The sequence below is a fragment of the Fukomys damarensis genome, unplaced genomic scaffold (genome assembly GCF_012274545.1).
Source record: "Fukomys damarensis isolate Sample0158 unplaced genomic scaffold, DMR_v1.0_HiC HiC_scaffold_36, whole genome shotgun sequence".
NCBI lineage: Eukaryota > Metazoa > Chordata > Mammalia > Rodentia > Bathyergidae > Fukomys > Fukomys damarensis.
Genome location: NW_022900948.1, coordinates 18,588,740 through 18,606,012, shown reverse-complemented (window position 1 = coordinate 18,606,012; position 17,273 = coordinate 18,588,740). Strand labels below are relative to the sequence as shown.

Here is a 17,273-nt window from a genome sequence, read left to right as displayed (position 1 = left end):
TAATTCCAATAATTCTTGCCTTAATTCAGTGCCTTTCCTTCACATTCCTACTGTCTCCTGGGGGTGTCTCTAGCAGAGCATTTATGTTTGTCACTCTTTTCATAGAGCACTTGTTAAAACTAATGGCTTAACTATCTGCCCTTCGTGTTTTTTAGTCCTCTGAAGACAGAGACCGACTCTTACTTATCCTCTTTTAGAGAACAGCACAGAGCCTGGTACAGCTTTGGGCATTTAAGAAATGTGTGTAGGGTGCACTGGCTGCAGGGGGAACATTCCTGCCCACTTGCCACAGTTATGGAGAAAGAACAGTGTTCCGAGGGATGGGAAAGTATTAACACAGAGGACAGGGCCTTCAGATGTGTGAGCATCAGCCACAAAGAGCATTACCTCACTCATTTCCTTTCTAGTTTTAGATGTGAAAATGTTTTCTTTAAAGACTGGACGCACTGACATTTTTTTGATACTTCTACTCTCATTGTTCTTTGATTTCATTCCAGGGGATATTTCTGGATACTCCTCTGAGTCTTTAAAGTACATCTCTTCACAAGGCCACTATCTCTCCCAATTTCTAAATGCTCACTTTTATCTCAACAATTCTAAGGCTTTAGAAGCATGATGATGATGATGATGATGATGATAGTGATGATGACAATGGTAGCAGATACCATTTTATGAGCTGAAAATCAGGGACTAGGATAGAGCTTTACACCATTTCCATATCTAATCCTAATAACAACCCTTTGAGGAAGGTAGTATTATATAAAACCAAATACAATATCCAAGGTCATTTGGCTACTTGAAATAACTAGGATTCTTTTCTTTTTTTTTTTTTAAGACAGCATCTCACTCTATAGTCCAGGCTGGCCTTGAGCTTGCTTTGTAGCCCAGGCTCATACTTGTGACTCTCCTGTGCTACTAGCCTCCTGAGTGTTGGGATTACAGCCATGTACCACCACATCTGGATAATGACCAGGATTCTAATCCAGATCTACATGACTCAAAAATCTAAGCTTAACCACCTCAATTTAGCCTCCCACTACTCTACTTGCTCAGCTGATCACTTACACAGCATAAAATACAGCTTCCAAGTTGTATCCACTACAAAATAATCTATTACTAAGAATATCAGTGTATATTCTAATTTTCATTCTCCAAATTTTATACTTGTGAACATTCAGAGAGTATCAGCATGTCTGAGAGCAAAGAAATGACTTTTAAAACTATTCTTTCTAAAATGTGCACTAACATACATATTTTAAAGAAAAATAGCCAGACCTCTTAAAATAGGCAGAAGATAAAGCTTAAAACTAGGAAGAATGACAGAGCAGTTAATTAACTTCCAAGCAAATATTAGTTTCAATGAATAGAAGCTAGTGTTCAGACAGGAAGAATAGTCCCTTAATTGGAAAAAGATTAGCCTGGGAGTAGCAATCTGCTGCAAACACCCACCATGTAATTTCTCTCCCAGGTAAAACAAAGCCACTCAAAGTATAAAACAACTCAATTTTATGCAAAAAGACAGGAAGGCTTTGCTGGGACTCAGAACACAGCCATGGGGGTGTTCACTCACTGGGGAGTTAGTATCAGCAAGGAAAGCCTACTATGGCAGTAAAAGGAAAGGAAGAAAACTGTACAGGCTAATTTCCAGTCCTTCTCAATAGAATAAAGGAAACCAGACTACTGTGAAGTGGATTAACAGAATTTGGTGGATGCATACTACAGAAAACCACTGTACTAACTAAAAGAAAAAGATTAGATTTATAGATTTATACACTGCAATGAGAAGTTGTGTATGTGTGTGTGTGTGTGTGTGTGTGTGTGAATCCAGGGCCTTTGCAATGAGCTATATCTCCAGCCCTGTTTTTATTTTTTATTTTGAGACAGGGTCTTGCTAAGTCATTAAGGTGCCCAGGCTGGGCTTGAACTTGCAATCCTTTGCCTCAGCCTCCCAGAATTCTGGGATTATAGGCTTATGCCACTACCATGCCTAGCAATAATAATTCCTAAAAACATTATTCTAAATGAAAAAAAGCACAAGAAGTGATATCTATAGCATAATTTTAACCTATGTAAATAAAAAACGCATGCACACAAAACATGTGAGAAGAAACTCAAGCATACTAGGCTAATTTGAGTGCAGAAGAGAAAGAAAGTGGGAAATGAAGGAAAAAAGGGAATAAACATGTAACTACAAAGGGGGTTTTCACAGAGCAGTCATACAGGTGTCAACGACTTACAACACAACTCTGTGCCAAGTTTCCACCCCAAAATAATGGGATTGGGTTAATTACTGATAATGATGGAATTTGTTAAGAAATGTTCACATTATTCAATTATTACTCTGTAGCAGAGAAGTAACAGTATGTGAAATTAAATATAAATTCTGTGACATTTTAATACTACTTTAAAAGGTTTGTTTTCTTAAATGTATTTAATTTCCTGTCATCCTGCCATCCCTAGGAAATTCTGATGGCTCCCTTAGTTTGTTCTCCACACCTGTTCCCCAAGATAACAGACGATAACTGTCAAAGCCAAATTATCCCAGATCACAAAATCTGCCAGGTATCCTCTGTATACATATTATGGGTTTCTGGCAAATACATTCCTAAGTATTTTTATTAAGCTTTAAGACTACTGAATTCAAATACAGATGTGCCTTTTTAAAAAGTCACTGACAAAGCCAGTAATATCCAGGGGATGGTGATCTAGATGACACAGGCCATACCAACTCACACCAAACACAGTTGGAGGGAGGCCTCTAGTGGAATACTACTAGGCTCCATCCCCTTTAACCTTTGTATAATAAATTCCAACAAATCTCTGAACACCTAATCTGGTTAACAGGCACCCAGTAGGTTATTAAAACATCGCTGTCCCATGCAAATAGAATAAAAACTACATAAATAATTTTAAATGTTCTTATAGTCACATTTAAAAAAATAAAAAGAGGTGACACTAATTTCCACAATATATGTTTAAGCCAATATATCTAAAATATTGTCATTTAAACATGTAATCAGTATAAATTTGCTAATGGTATATTTTAATTCTTTTTGTGTTATCAAGTCTTCAAAACGTGGCATGCACAGAGTACATTTCAGCTTAGTCTACCCACATTTCACATTTATTAGCTTTATGTGGCTTGTGGCTACTGCACTGGACAGTGCAGTGTTAGAAATATAAAAGTAAAACAGAGGTACACATGTCAAAACACACGAGGTAATGAGGGTCATAACCCAATAGTAGCTTTTACAATCAGTTCCCTACCAACTCCCAGAAGAGATGACTGGCAATTCTAGTTTTTTCCTTCTTGAAAGTAAACTGAAATACAAACTAAGTGCAATATGTAACCTCAACACTATTTTAAATGGTAGAAAGAGTTCCAACACCCTTCCTACTAGTACTAACAGATAGCCTGGGTGCACTTCCCAACTGACTGAGCTCCACTGCTCTTCCATTGTGACAGGAGCAGGCAACAGTAGGCTGTCCTTCAGAAAAAATCAGTAAAAAGGATGTCTCCGAGGTTATAAATGTATAAACATCCAATTTAAATTAATCTCTTTCACAAGGAAATCTCTAGCAAATGTTGCTACAATAAAGGCGCTGAAAAACCAAATGTATTCCTTTCTTGCTCAAAATTTATAAATTGTGTTTATGTGTAAATGAATTACATAATTTCTTCCAAAAAGAAGAAAATTGTGGGATAAACTTTTTAGATTCTACCCAAGATTTTGAAAATGTAGAAACATGCCCCTAAGAAGACCCTAAGAAACAAAAACACAATAATCCAGAATACAAGTCTACAAGATGAAGTGGCAGCTCCCACTCAGCATCTTCTTCAGCAGCATGGGACATACGTATGTGAAAAGCAGCCTTAATAATTCACCTCTCCCTCTCCCAGCACCATTCTCTACACTACCTCACAAAGACCAAATTGTTCTGAGACCAGCAAGATGGCCAATAACTGCCTGCAACTATAAACTCTCCAAAGTAAGGACACTGTCATTTAGCAGCGGGTCCTATGGCCCACAGAAGCAGCGAGGAGAAATAATAGGCAGTGCCCACATAAACACTGTCTGCTAGGGGTCAGTCCTAGCTAATTAAAAAACAAAAAATTGGAAACCAGGTATGAAAATGTTGACAAATGTTTATGACATTAACCACTATGGTTACCCAACTGGATTCTTGGATTTAACTTTGGTCAAATGATCACCATGCAAAGTTTTGATCATAAATTAGCTTCCCAGGATGATTTACCTACAGGAGAAAAAAAAAGGCACTAATCACCAAAAACATGTATTTGGTTCACTTGCTAATTATCTTTTTCACAGGTAACATTCTTGGTTTAAGACAGTTTCTTGTGACTTTTGATTAATGGGATCCATTCCCTCAGAGCTTAATCTACTCTGGGGACACTAACAAGTGAATTTCCCATCCTACAAACCAATAAATGCTTGCTGGGTCCTTGGAGCACCAATCCTCTAGTCTCCCTAGGAACCTTCCTGTTTCCAGATGTACCTTCTGCAAACTGCAATGAACTGTTATACAAACTAGGCATTTCCTGTCTTAAAAGAGGCAGGCATTATTGAAAATTTAACTATATGCCACTTCACCCTCCCCTTGTCTGGAGATATTTCTGTGGCCCTTGAATACTAACCTTTTTTTTTGGTACGAGGGATCAAACTCAGTCCTTGCGTTTTCAAGGCACATGCTGGAATCAGAGCTGAATCTCAACTCCAATACCAACCTTTTAAAGCTATGATGAACTATCACATCTTTGATTATGACAGTCTTTTCATTCCCTATGAATTATGGCTGACACATTTTGCTCTTTTTAAAGTATATTAAAATTAAATTCTTTCCTAGAATTTCTCAAAGTCCCTGGAGTGCCACAAACCAAAACTTCAAATCACAAATATTATAAGAGGTCAAAATATTGGTTTTAACCTGGGTAAATGCTAAGTGGGTGTTTCCTGTATTAATCTCTGTGGTTTTTGTTTTCAAGTCTGAAATAGTTTATTCTTTTAAATGGCCTTTTGAGTGATTGTAGGGCTTTGCACATGTGTTCTCAAAAAATTGAGTGAATGCATATAAATCCCCATCAAATTTTCTATTCAGAGATAGGTTAAGACAAGCAACTGAAGTACCTCATTAATAACTGCTGTGTGATTCCTTCTCTTACCTTATGTTTAAGTAACAATAAGGTCTCTGAGAGAGGTAGCTCGAGGACCTACACAAGTACTTCTGTGTACTATATGACTTCAATGCCCTATTTAATCCTGAGATTTTGTTCGGAAAGTCATGTTTGATGTGAAAGTTTCCTTTTTATGAATTCCCTCAAAAGGAAAGATTCTAAAATTAAAATGTCAAACAGGTCCCCAAACAGCACACGCAAAGTGGCACAAGGAGTGGTACCTTGGGCAGCAGCATCAGGGTGGTACTCGGGCTCTTCCTCGGGCGGGCTCTGCAGGAAGTAGAGCTGCTCGGGCAGCATGCCTGCGATCTTCTCCTTCCCCAGGACATGGGTGCTCAGCAGGGGGCTGACGCTCCGCTTCACTTTCTCTCTCCTTTCATGGGCCATAATTTTTTTGGTCCGAGCCTTGATGTTCTCCCAGCACTTCTTCAGCTGCTTGAAGTCCCGCAGCGATACACTCGGCTGAGAGTTGTACTCGTGGGCAAGTGCCTGCCAGGTACGTTGCTTGAGGGCAATAGTTCGTGCATCACTTTTCTTACATTCCAGCACATATTTATACTTTTCTACTAAAGCAAGCAAGATGCTCTTTTCTAATTCTGAGAAGTATTTGGCAGGTTTTATAATTTCGTTGTTTTGCATTTTCCACTACGTTTCTTCAGGCGATTAGCTAGCCTATAAAATGAAGTTTGAAGAAAGAATTACCAACTCCAGCAAGAAAAATGTCAGCAAGTCACTTAAGCTTAATCCCTGATACGATTCCCTTGTTTGAAAGAGGATCAGTACTTTCTTTTCCATTAATGTTGTATTATAATATTCACTTGAAAATATTCAGAAATTTACTAGGAATGCAGTTTTAGGTTTTCCAATGACTTTTCCTTTCATTTGTTATACTGTAAATATCCAGTATACAACAGCAAAAATAGAAAAGTTGAACATCTATGTGATACTCTGATTTCTTAATTTATTTCTGTTTAATGTTACAGAACTGATTATTCCTCCAAATCATAATGCCCGGCAGCTTTGGAAATAAGTAGCTTTCTTAAGTTTTTGTCACAGATGAAGAATGAGAAGTCATTGTGTAATGAAATAGAATGGGTGATATAAACACTACCAAGATTCCAGAATCATAAGAAATTCTCCACAAGATCTGTTACTGCCATCACTGTATCTGTGGTCCTAGACAGGTCATGCCCTGGAGCAACCACAGATTCATTTTAAAATCAGGAGTGGAGTCATGTCTGATTATATACTTTTAAAAGCATATAATCCTGTATAAACAACTTCTTTTAATTTCTGAAGTGAAAGGCCTGCACACTTAGAGAATGAGTCCACATCCCTTCTTCAAGACTGATAAGTTGGGCATGGTGACGCACGCCTGCAATCCCAGCACTCGGGAGGCTGAGGCAGGAGGATTGCTGCGAGTTCAAGACCAGCCTGGGCTACATAGTGAGTTCCAGGGCAGTCTCAACTACATAGTGAGACCCTGTCTCAAAAAGCCAAAAAAAAAGACTGATGAAACTAAGGGTCAGAAAAGAGTCCGAGGAGTCTCAACTACATAGTGAGACCCTGTCTCAAAAAGCCAAAAAAAAAGACTGATGAAACTAAGGGTCAGAAAGGTGAAATAAGTTGTCCAAGATCATAAAGATGGTGACTTGGAAAGTCCAGAACTGTTTTTCTTTTCGTCTCAGTAATATGGTGTCCTTAGCAACTACAGGGTTCTCCCCTTGGGTGGGGACAAATTATTCATCAATGACTTCCTTAAGTCATTTTGGCATCCTCTTTAATGGGGAATTAGCATCTCTCTCATACCAGGTGCTTAGTAAGACTTATTCTGCTAAAGTATATGAAATCTATTTATGTTTCCCACATGTTCTAATTACAAGAAGCTTCCTATAAGATTAATCTCTCAAAAGTGAAGGCAAACATGTAGCTAAGCAACAATAATTACAGCAATAAAGTGACCAATGTATGTTCCTTCCCTTGCTGGGAAGGGCCAACATATTCACAGACTGTCTTTTCTTCTCCAAGCCTGGTTTTTCAGAGTAAGAGGGAAACATCAAGATGGTGATGATGTAGTCCATTTAAAATTGGCCAATCCATATCAAAAGAATAAGGCACCAACTTGAAAGGAGTCCTGCTAGTCAAAAGTGTGACAACTGATTGTCAAGGGTGATAGGTACATGAAATTTCCTTCAGTTATTTTCTTAATCTTTGTGTATGTTTGACATTTTCTATAATAAAGAGTTAGAGGGGGGAAAAGCCTGTGGCTTTTAAATATATCGCTACATTGACTTAAAATCACACTGTTTCAAGTCATCTATTCTCACACAATGCCTGGATAGAGGTTACTATAGTTGTATTAGAACAGGCTGAAAGGGACCAGGCCAGATCAGAGAACCTTCACATGGGGAGGCTGAGCCAGGAGGATCACAAGTTTGAGCTCAGACTTGGCAATTTAGTGAGTTAGTGAGAACCTGTCTCAAAATAAAAAGGGATGGGGATGTAGCTAAGTGTGAAGGTCCTAGGTTCAAACTCTAGTACAAAAAAGAAAGGAAGGAAAGAGAAGGGAAGGGAGGGGAGAGAAGAGGTACAGGCTTTATATAACAGTGACAGAATCTGATCAGGGTATCCCATGATATACCACATCATACTAAAAGTTAAGGTTAGGATGAAATACTATTGTGAGCAGACAACCCACCTACTGGGTATCCCTCACCATACTCATACTGGGCATTAAAGGAATTAAGATCAAGAGATTCAAACACATGTCAAAGGCAGTTTGGCCTCAGATTCTAAGCAAAGCTAAATGAAGGGACACTTATCTTTGGGCTATGTCCAGGAACCCCTAAATTTCCAAGGCTTGCTTTGAGCATGTTACTCTAATATCCCTACAATGATACCCAAGCAGAGCCTCTTCTTCCTCAAGGTCCAAAATTATTTTTTGCCTTTATCAATACTTCTATTCCCCAAAAGCCCTTGATTCCCAAACTGAAATTTACTAACACATGCTCTGCACACTCTGGCTCTTCTATATATCTCTGTCTGCCAATCTGTCCATGTCCATCTTACTTCCTATAGTTTTTAATAATCAGCGGGTACACTAAACCACACAGCTCCCAGAGCAGATTCTGTGCTGATTCCCCTGCCCCAACTCCTCCTACCCAGGACATGCCAATATGTCTGCTTTCCTCCTGCCCCCACTCCTTTTAAGAGCCACTGTTCCAAGCATTAAGAACTCTGACCCACAGATAAAAACGGGATTACTGCCTATTTTATTCTGTTGTATGTAATGCTATTTATGTATACCTTACATATGTGTGTTTGTATATCCACGCTTTCTAAATAAACCTCTTTTCCTATTCTGGTTATTTCTTCAAGAGGAATTTCTATAAAAAGAATGGCTGCCACAAAAGATGAAAACATCTAAGACTTTTGTGACATCAACTTGTTCTTGTACAAATGTTGCATTGACTTACAGTGCTACTAACAGCACATAAGCATTTCTGTTTCCCTGCTTCATTTACCTTTTTTGTTCTATGGCAACTGTGGAGGTGAAAAAAATGTCACTTCGTTGTTTAGTGATATACAGATTCCATCTTTCATGCAAATAAGCTAAACTCTGAACCATGTCCCTGTGATATTCGGAACTGTAAATATAAGGAATTAAGGACAAGCAATTTCATAATTCTTCCTTGTAATTTACACGGTTCCATTAGCAGCCACTGAGGTCTAAATTTCACAAAGGCTTTGGCCCTAATGTGGCCAGTTGAGCATATTAGCCGATAACTTCTACAGGGCTCTTGTTGTGGGTTAGACACTATTCTAAATGCTTTATATGCACAGTATCACTTAATCCTCTCAAAAACACCCCGAAAGCATCACGTTACACCTCAATATTTTGTTTAAAAAAATTAAGTACCAGCAGGAATTACACAACTGCTCTCAAAAGCAAATACTCAGAATTACCAACACCTGGGGACCATTAATAGCCTATTAACTAAACTGTTGTTTAATCACTAGCTAAGTAAATCCTCAGTTACTAATTTACTTTGCTTAATTTTGTAGAACAGCAGGCCTCTCTGGGCCATGTGGTTGTGCTCTACATGCTATAAAGGGATTCCGGCATAAGCCAAAGGTTCCCTGTGGATTCCCAACAACCACATGAAGTAGGTGGTTTATCTGTGGTAACCAATTATTATTTCCATTTCCCAGATAAGAAAACTGAGGCTCAGGGGCCGGGGGGAGCCCAGTGATAAAACATTTGCCTAGTATGTGTGAGAGCCACAGAACTGGAAGTAAATTAAAAAAATGACTGAAAAGAAAAAAGAAAACTGAGGCTCAGTAACTTGCTGTAGTCATGCCAGCTTTAAGTGGTAGAAGTAGGATTCAAACCTAGGACCGACAAGCCCATGCTCCTCTGTCCTGCTTAGTTCTCTTATTTCAGACCGAGTGACAGCCTCTACTCCCCTGATCAAATTATGTCAATTAATTAGCAATCTGGTTGTCAGCTGGCAGAGGTCTGAGGGTAAGGCAACATAGTCTCACTGTGCCTGCTCATCCCTCTCTTCCCCTCCCCACTAGTTCTACCCCTTGCCTCTACCTCTTTCCATTACTTTTAAATCTAGGACCCCTGGCTCCTTACAAGGTATACCTCATATACTCTGATCAGAGTTCTGAAATAATTTCTGCTGGTAATCTGATAGAAATGTACATCTAGAAAGTAACTACAGAGACCATATAAAGCTTTAAAATGCTCCATACCCCAGGGAAATGCTGGCACTTTGCTTGAACACCTGACAGTCCTTAGTACACAAATATTTCCCAAAGTGCTCTCCTCCAGCAAAGATTACTAATGGAGACTCTGAAGCTAGAAAGTATATTCCACCTCCAAACTATTCAGCAATGTCCATAATTGTTTTTAAGTCACAACATAACAGCCTTCCTTGCTGCATCAGCTTTTATCAGGGATGGACTGGCCTTCCCCGTTCCCAAATCTGCTTGTCATTGATCACCTTTTGCACCTGCAGTTCTGCTAGACACAGTACCACCTGTTCTTAGGCGTGGTTGTGGTCCAACAAACGGCCCAGTGACCCTCAAAAAGTGGGCTCTTGGTAACACAAACATGTTTATATAGGCATAAAACTGTCTACCATGTGAACATCATAACATGACAAAACAGTACATGAAAAGCTGCATTAAAGTAAAAATGGTCAATAAAATGGCAATATCCAAATACGATGAAAGTTCTCCTTTGGGCTTGACAAAGACCCACAGACAGGTCTAAATAAAAGAGCATAATTCTCTTATCAAGAACAGAGAGGAAATGACTAGGACAATTCCCAAAACACTAACTGAACTACCAGGAGATTATAATAGGTATGTTTGATATTCTACCTTAAAGCAAAAATACAGCTGTTTATTAATTTTTTGTGTGATCCCAAAATTACATTGTTGAAGCCCTAATCCCCAGTGAGGTTATATCTGGGGACTGGGCATCTAAGGCAATAATTAAGGTTAAATGAGGTCGTAATTATGAGACCTTTGTCCAATGTGATGTGTGCCCTTGTAAGAAGACACATCAGAAAGCATGTGTTGTCCCTCTCTCCTCCACAAGGAAGCCCTGTGAGTACACGGTGAGATAGCAATCACTCTTAAGTCAGAAGAAGGTGGCTCAAAATGAAACCTTCTTTGGCAACATCTTGATCTTGGACTTCTCAGCCTCTAAAACTATGAGAAATAAAATACTCCAATCTGTGGCATTTTGTTATGGCAACCTGAGAAGACTAACATACTATCTATTGGTTTTTAAGTCCACCAAGAGTGCAACTAAGTCTTAAAATTTCATTAGACTAGAAAAATCTCAGCAAAGATTTTGCTTTTACTGCCTTCTGTGGAAAAAAAAATTGCTTTGAAGTCAATACTCAGAATGGCTGTCATAACTGAAGAGACTAGCATGGAGACCGAAGACAGAACGTCAGGACGTTAATGAACTGGGGCTCATAAAGTGAAGTGAAATGAACCCAGACACTGTATGTAGGAAACCTGGGCTCAAATCCTGACTTCAGTACTCACGTGGGTGTGTGACTTTACACAAGTCAGTTAACCTCCATGGTTCATCTACAAAACAGAGTTAATACCCCCAAAACTAGCTTATCAACCAAGCATCACAGTCCCGCAATATGAGGGAAAAAGAGGACAAGTTAGTTTGAATGAATTGTAATTCTTTCCCCACCTTCTACCAGTATCAAACTGCTGCCCAAAGTAAAAAGTGGTTTGTATACAATGTATGCTCAAATATATAATTACTGACCTTTTATGTCATCTATATACAATCAACAAATTTGGAATAAACTCCTGTCAAAGGCTGAGCACTGCTCTAAAATCTGTGGAAGGGACTGGACTCTGCATGGAACATGAACAGAAAGGAGGAAGTATATACCAAGGGCTATTTAATAGGAAGAAATTACCAATTCAGGAGTGTCCACACTTGGTTAAGGGATTAAGAAAAAGCAGAGGAGCGAGATACATAAGGATTAATAGTATACTCATTCTGTGCAGATTTTAGAGGGAATGGCATTCCTCAAGTAGATCACAAAGACTGCCAAAAAGTTATAGGTGATCACTTTATTCTAAAAAGATGGTCAGTGTTTCCTATTTTCTGTCCCTGCTCTGTCTCCTGACTCAACATATCCTAAGTAACTTTTTGTTGTTGATAGTTTTGTTGTTTTTTTGAGACAGGGTTTCATTATGTAGTTCAGGCTGGCCTTGAACTCACAGCGATCCTCCTGCCTCAGTCTCTCAAGTGCTAGAATAACAGGAGTGCATGTACCACCACATCTGGCACTTGTTTTGTTTTCTTTTGTTTTGTACGTAACCATTTTTTTTTTTGAAGCAGTCTAGATCATAACATTTTAACACCTTAAAAAAGGACCTCAGTCTAGCCCTCTCACTTTATAGATGAGGAAACTGAGGCTCAGAGCACAATAGGGATTTCTGAAAGGCCTCATCACAAGGAGAGCCTCAAATCAAAGTTTTGTGGTTTGCTCTCGAGCCCTTTCCCCACATCTCCTCTTTGGAATCTCTTACCATCAAGATGTTATTTTTGCTAGGTCCCCTCAAGCCTTCTCCATAATCCCATCAGCCTTGGTTTGGATCTTCAGTGTCTCCCAAAGGCCTGTTTGTCAGGCTTGGTCCCCAGCTTGGCACTACTGGGAGGTGGTATAATGCTTTAAGAGGTGGGCCCTAGTGGAAGGTCTTTAGGTCCAGCCGCTTCCTTTTCCTCTCTTCTTTCACTTCCTGGCCATGAGGTGAGTGGTTTTGCTCTGCCACCTGATCCTGTCATGATGTGGTGTCTTGCCAAAGCCCCAAAGCAACAGAGTCAAAGGATCTTGCCTAAAAACACCAAAACTGTGAGCCGAAATAAACCATCTCCCTTTATAAGTTGATTACATTGGCTGTTTGTTACAGTAAGAGAAATCTGACATACCATCTGAACATGAAGGAAATCGCTCTCCACTCTGTCACTCATTTGGCAACAGCTGGCACATCTTCTTTCTCCCCTGGCTGTTAAGTCCTCCTCTCTAAATTATAGCTAAAGTAGGTGCTGGCAATCTATATTAGCTATACTGTTTTTCTGCAACCTAGTTTTCACAGTTTATTGCCAAAGATGCATCGATGATACTTTCTGATTATTTATGAGGCTAGTGGAGCTACTGGCCAATGTAAGAGAACAGTGCAATAGAATCAAATTATCTCAGCACTTTATGCTTTAAAACCCATACATGGATTTAGCTCTGTATGCTAATTCCAGATGAAATGGCTGAGGCAGGTGGTCTGAACTGTTCTCCACAGTCCCTTAAAGAGTGACTTCTATCCAGTACTAGGCACTTGATGAACATTTGTGGAATATGTTGAAACCTACCTACTTGACATTTGCTTTTTTAAAAAACTAATTATAGAAGGTGATCTATGATTGACAAGTTCTCTTGTTATAAGAGATCTGTCATAAAAATATTTTCTAGTCTCTTCTAAATACCATTAAGATCCAAAGGGAATAAAAATGCCAATTTTTCAAGAGTCTCACTACAACTGTGATGACTTCGGGTCTCATTTTGTCCTCACAAGATCAGACCTGTCTGCCTCAATGGCCACTCCCTGATGTTCTCTCTGCCCCTCCACCTTCCTTCTTTCCTTTTAGAAAGCTTTCCAGCCTTCAACCTAATGCTGAACTTGCTTTGTCTAATGTATTCCCTCCCTTTCTATTTCCCCCACCCACTCCACAGGCCATGTAACTCGAGTGTTTATTTCTACCATCTGTGTCTGTAACTGTGAGCAGAATCAGCTTGTGTTTAAAGTAAGGGCCCTCTGTCTCCCACTGCCCTGTCCTCCTACCTTCACCGTGCCCTCTATAAGCCAGAGGAGGGTTCTTAAAGTCCGGACCCCTTCTTCCTCTCCCTGCCCCAGCTCCATTTTAAACCATCCCCCTCCCAACAGCGCTCCTGAAATGCCTTTGAATAGTAAGCATCCTCCAAAGGAAGCACTTCTGAAATACAGACAGTGCCCTTCAGTAGGTGTTCTCCCTGCAGCTGCCTCTCTTGCCAAGGACATTTCTCCTCTACTCCCACCCCTTCAGCTACCACATCAGCTCTCAGATCTGCTCCATCTGGGGGTCCTGCGTATTTACCCAGTACAGCAGCACTCAGAAGTACTTATCACTGCAGTCCATCCACATCTTCAAGGATCTCCCTACCGGAAGCTTGTGGCTACACTTTCTGCATACATTTTGAATACAATAGATGCTCAGTGTTTGTTAAAAAAAATGGAGGTGTCAGGAAGAACCTCTCACTGGCCGCATCCTCCATCCTTAGCATCAAACACATTACCAGTTATCTACCAACCACCTCTGTCTAGATGTCCAATACGAGCACCTCAGAAACTTCCAATCTCCATCCCCAAAACTAACTATTCCCTCACTTCCAAGTCTCCTGATAACTGGTGATTTAAGCCAATCAACCTGACTCTCCAAAGCAGAATCCTCACTCAGCAAGTTCTTCAACATGTGCAACTAGTTAACAAGACATATTACACATTTTACCTCAGTGTCTCTTCTCTCCCTTTCTATTTGCACTGCTCATATCTGAGGCCAGACCCTAATCTCTAAAACAATCTCCCGAACATCCAGCACATCTTTCTCCCCACCAGGGGAGGGATCTTCCCACACAGTTATCATGCCACAGTGCCACCTGTGCTCCTCTGACATCTCCCTCACTGCCTAAGTGATAGCACATCCAAACTCTTAAAGTATTTCAGGGCCTTTGTGGATCTGGCCTGATTGCAGCACCTCTCCACACAACCCGATGCTTTCTCCTGTAATGTTCAACCTAAGCAAACCAAACTCACCCTCGTGTCCTTGAATCTGCTGCATTTTCATGTCTCTGTGTATACAGGGCGTCCATCCTCCCTCTGGTTAGAATCTTTACTCCAAGGTCCACCCAGGGCCCATTTTTCATCCTAGGCCCAGTTTTCATGTAATTTTTCTGAAGCCTTCCTCAATGAATTCCCAAGCTGTTTTATTTATAACAGCTTCTTTTAAAAGAGAAGCAAGTTACAAATTATGCACACACTGTAAAGAGATGTTTTTAAAAAGAGAATATCAGCGCAAAAGCAAGATAGGGTAAAAGAAAGAAACGCTAGAGCCAGGAATGGTGGCACACACCTGTAATCCCAGCACTGTGAAGGCTTAGACAGGAGGATTGAGTTCAAGGCCAGCCTGAACTACACAGCAAGACCCTGTCTCAAAAATAAATGAATGGGGCTGGGGATTTAGCTCAGTGGTTCTACTGTTGGCCTTGCAAGCTCAAGGTCCTGAGTTCGATCCCTGGTACCAAAAATAAATGAATGAATGCAAGCTAAAATATAATGGGGCATTCATAAACTCTAAAGTAGGTCTCATACTTGTCATAACACTGGCCCTGTCTCTACTGAATGAGCCCACTGCCAATCATATATGCCTGCACAGTAACACCCTGTATACGTATACATTTTTAATTTGTTCTTTGTGTCTTCCCCAGTGGACTGGGAAATTCCTAAGGGAATATATAATTTCTGACTCATCTCTGTATCCCCAGAATGTAGCATATGACTCAGCACACAACTGGTACTCAGCAGACATTTGTTGAATGAATATCATTGAGGACAGGGAAAACAGTGAGGATACTTGTTGAGCACTTGCTAGGTATTTGAAAAAAAAATTTTATCCACACACAAAAAAGAAAGAAAGCAAAGAAATACAAAGCTAAGAAACAGAATCAAACCCCAAGCTATCTCACTCTAGAGCAATTGTTCTTTTCACTAAGCATGGCATTTGATACCTTCACCACCATGGTGCACCTAAATACCCTCTTCTTCAAGGCCTGGTTCAAAAAACAAAACACCCTTCCCTAAGAAGCTTACTCATATAATAAAGCTGTGTCCGAGTCTTGCCCTGACTTTCCACAACACTTAGAAAAGAAATTGGGAAAGGGCAGGTGCCTTCTTAGTGGCTGAGAATGGAAGTCAGCCAGATATTCTGCAGGTGAGACGAAGTGGCCAGCTCCTCTTCTCAGTCAGGGCTGCTCCCCCAGTGCAATCCCTAGGCCAGTGTTGGCCAACCTTTCAGAAACCAAATGCCAAACTGCAACCCAAAATCCATTTATTTATCGCAAAGTACCAACACTGCAATTAAACCTGAATACTGAAAGTTTAGTTTAGGAAAAAAAAAAACTCATATATTAACATCGTTTGTCTTAAAAGAAAAAAACACAGTAACACGTGTTCCCTAAATTCATCACAATTGCTAGGCCTCGTCTACTTTCCTCTTCCTTTCTCAGGGACCAAAACCTTCCCAGGACTCGCCATTCCTAATTGAAACACAAAACACCCTCCTCCCCACTGCTTCTCCAAAAGTGAATGCAATTCCAAATACACTCCTTCATTACATCAGTTAGGCCTTGGTATTTTAAATGTCTTGCCGACCTTGACAGTGGGTTGGTAAGCATCCCCATCTCCTGAAAACACACTGTAAGAATTGCAGGCTCATGAGAGGGGAGAGTGACACTTTTTGAGGCCTAGTTATGGGACTGGCATTACATGTGATTACTTTTGTCCTAGCTTGCAAGGAAGAGGGACAACCTGTGATCACCGTTCCTAGGCAGCCGTGGCAAGTCCCTCTGATCTCTAAGGGAGGCTGGAATCCTGGTCCAGATTGCTGCTGAGAGAGGGAGGGTGGATGATTCTCCTTGCCTCTGCATCTTCCTCCAGACCTTCGGAATCCTTCCTCTCCACTCTTTGTCTCCTTCTGGCCCCAAACTCCCATAGCAGTCCTCAGGAACTGTTTCTGAATTAACATCGAACGTTTTCCCGGGTAACACACGGTATTTACTGACATGCTGAAATGCACACCGCGTGGCCCTATTATCCTGCTTACTGTTTTTAAATGTATGACAAATACATGCTTGTATGCTATAACCACTTTCCTAAGTACTGCGAGAACATTTTACTCTTAAATGTTACCATACCTAAGAAACATCCATTCTTTAGAATAAGAGAACTACATTCTTCAGTTTCTTACTCCTAAATAAAGATTTCTTTCATGCAATTTACAGTCGCTGCCTCATAGCACCAGTGTGATAATGTAATGATAATTCATGCCAAGGGTTTAAGACCCAGGGCCTGCTACATAGAAAGTGCTCACACTTTAGCTATGATCATACACGCACATTATCTTTCACAATAGTACCTGGGGTAGGTATTCACACACTGCCCCCTCGTCGCCCCCCACTCTCATTACGGAAGCGGCTTGAAGTAAAGGAGCTTTCCCAAGGTCAGTCGGGGAGGGATGTGATGCTCTGCTTCATCCTCCCAATGCGGGACCCCTCCCCTTACGCACGGGGGTCTTAATGGAGACAAGTACTGAAAAGCGCCCAGCGCTGTGCCAACATGCAGGAGGGACCCTGGGACCGGAAGACCGCGCCACTGCGGGTCACCAGGATTCTTCAAGCGACTCCCCCGGCCGGAGGGTCCACGGCCCCCGCCACGGCAG

At 40.6% G+C, this 17,273-nt stretch overlaps 1 protein-coding gene and 1 pseudogene across 4 annotated transcripts in view; one reads left to right on the top strand and one right to left on the bottom strand.

Moving 5' to 3' along the window:
• LOC104855553 (myb/SANT-like DNA-binding domain-containing protein 3) overlaps positions 1 to 17,273 on the bottom strand; it is a 146,407-nt gene that overhangs the window by 111,228 nt on the left and 17,906 nt on the right. For 3 of the 4 annotated variants that reach the window (XM_010614353.3, XM_010614352.3, XM_019206115.2), the window contains exon 2: positions 5,416 to 5,866. In XM_010614353.3, the coding sequence (XP_010612655.1) occupies positions 5,416 to 5,833 (418 nt within the window). In that variant the 5' untranslated portion in view covers positions 5,834 to 5,866. Of the gene's footprint in view, positions 1 to 5,415; positions 5,867 to 14,593; positions 14,793 to 17,273 lie in introns of those variants that run through there. The other variant, XM_033759023.1, reaches the window with a different exon arrangement.
• LOC104855554 overlaps positions 17,131 to 17,273 on the top strand; it is a 28,682-nt pseudogene continuing 28,539 nt past the window's right edge.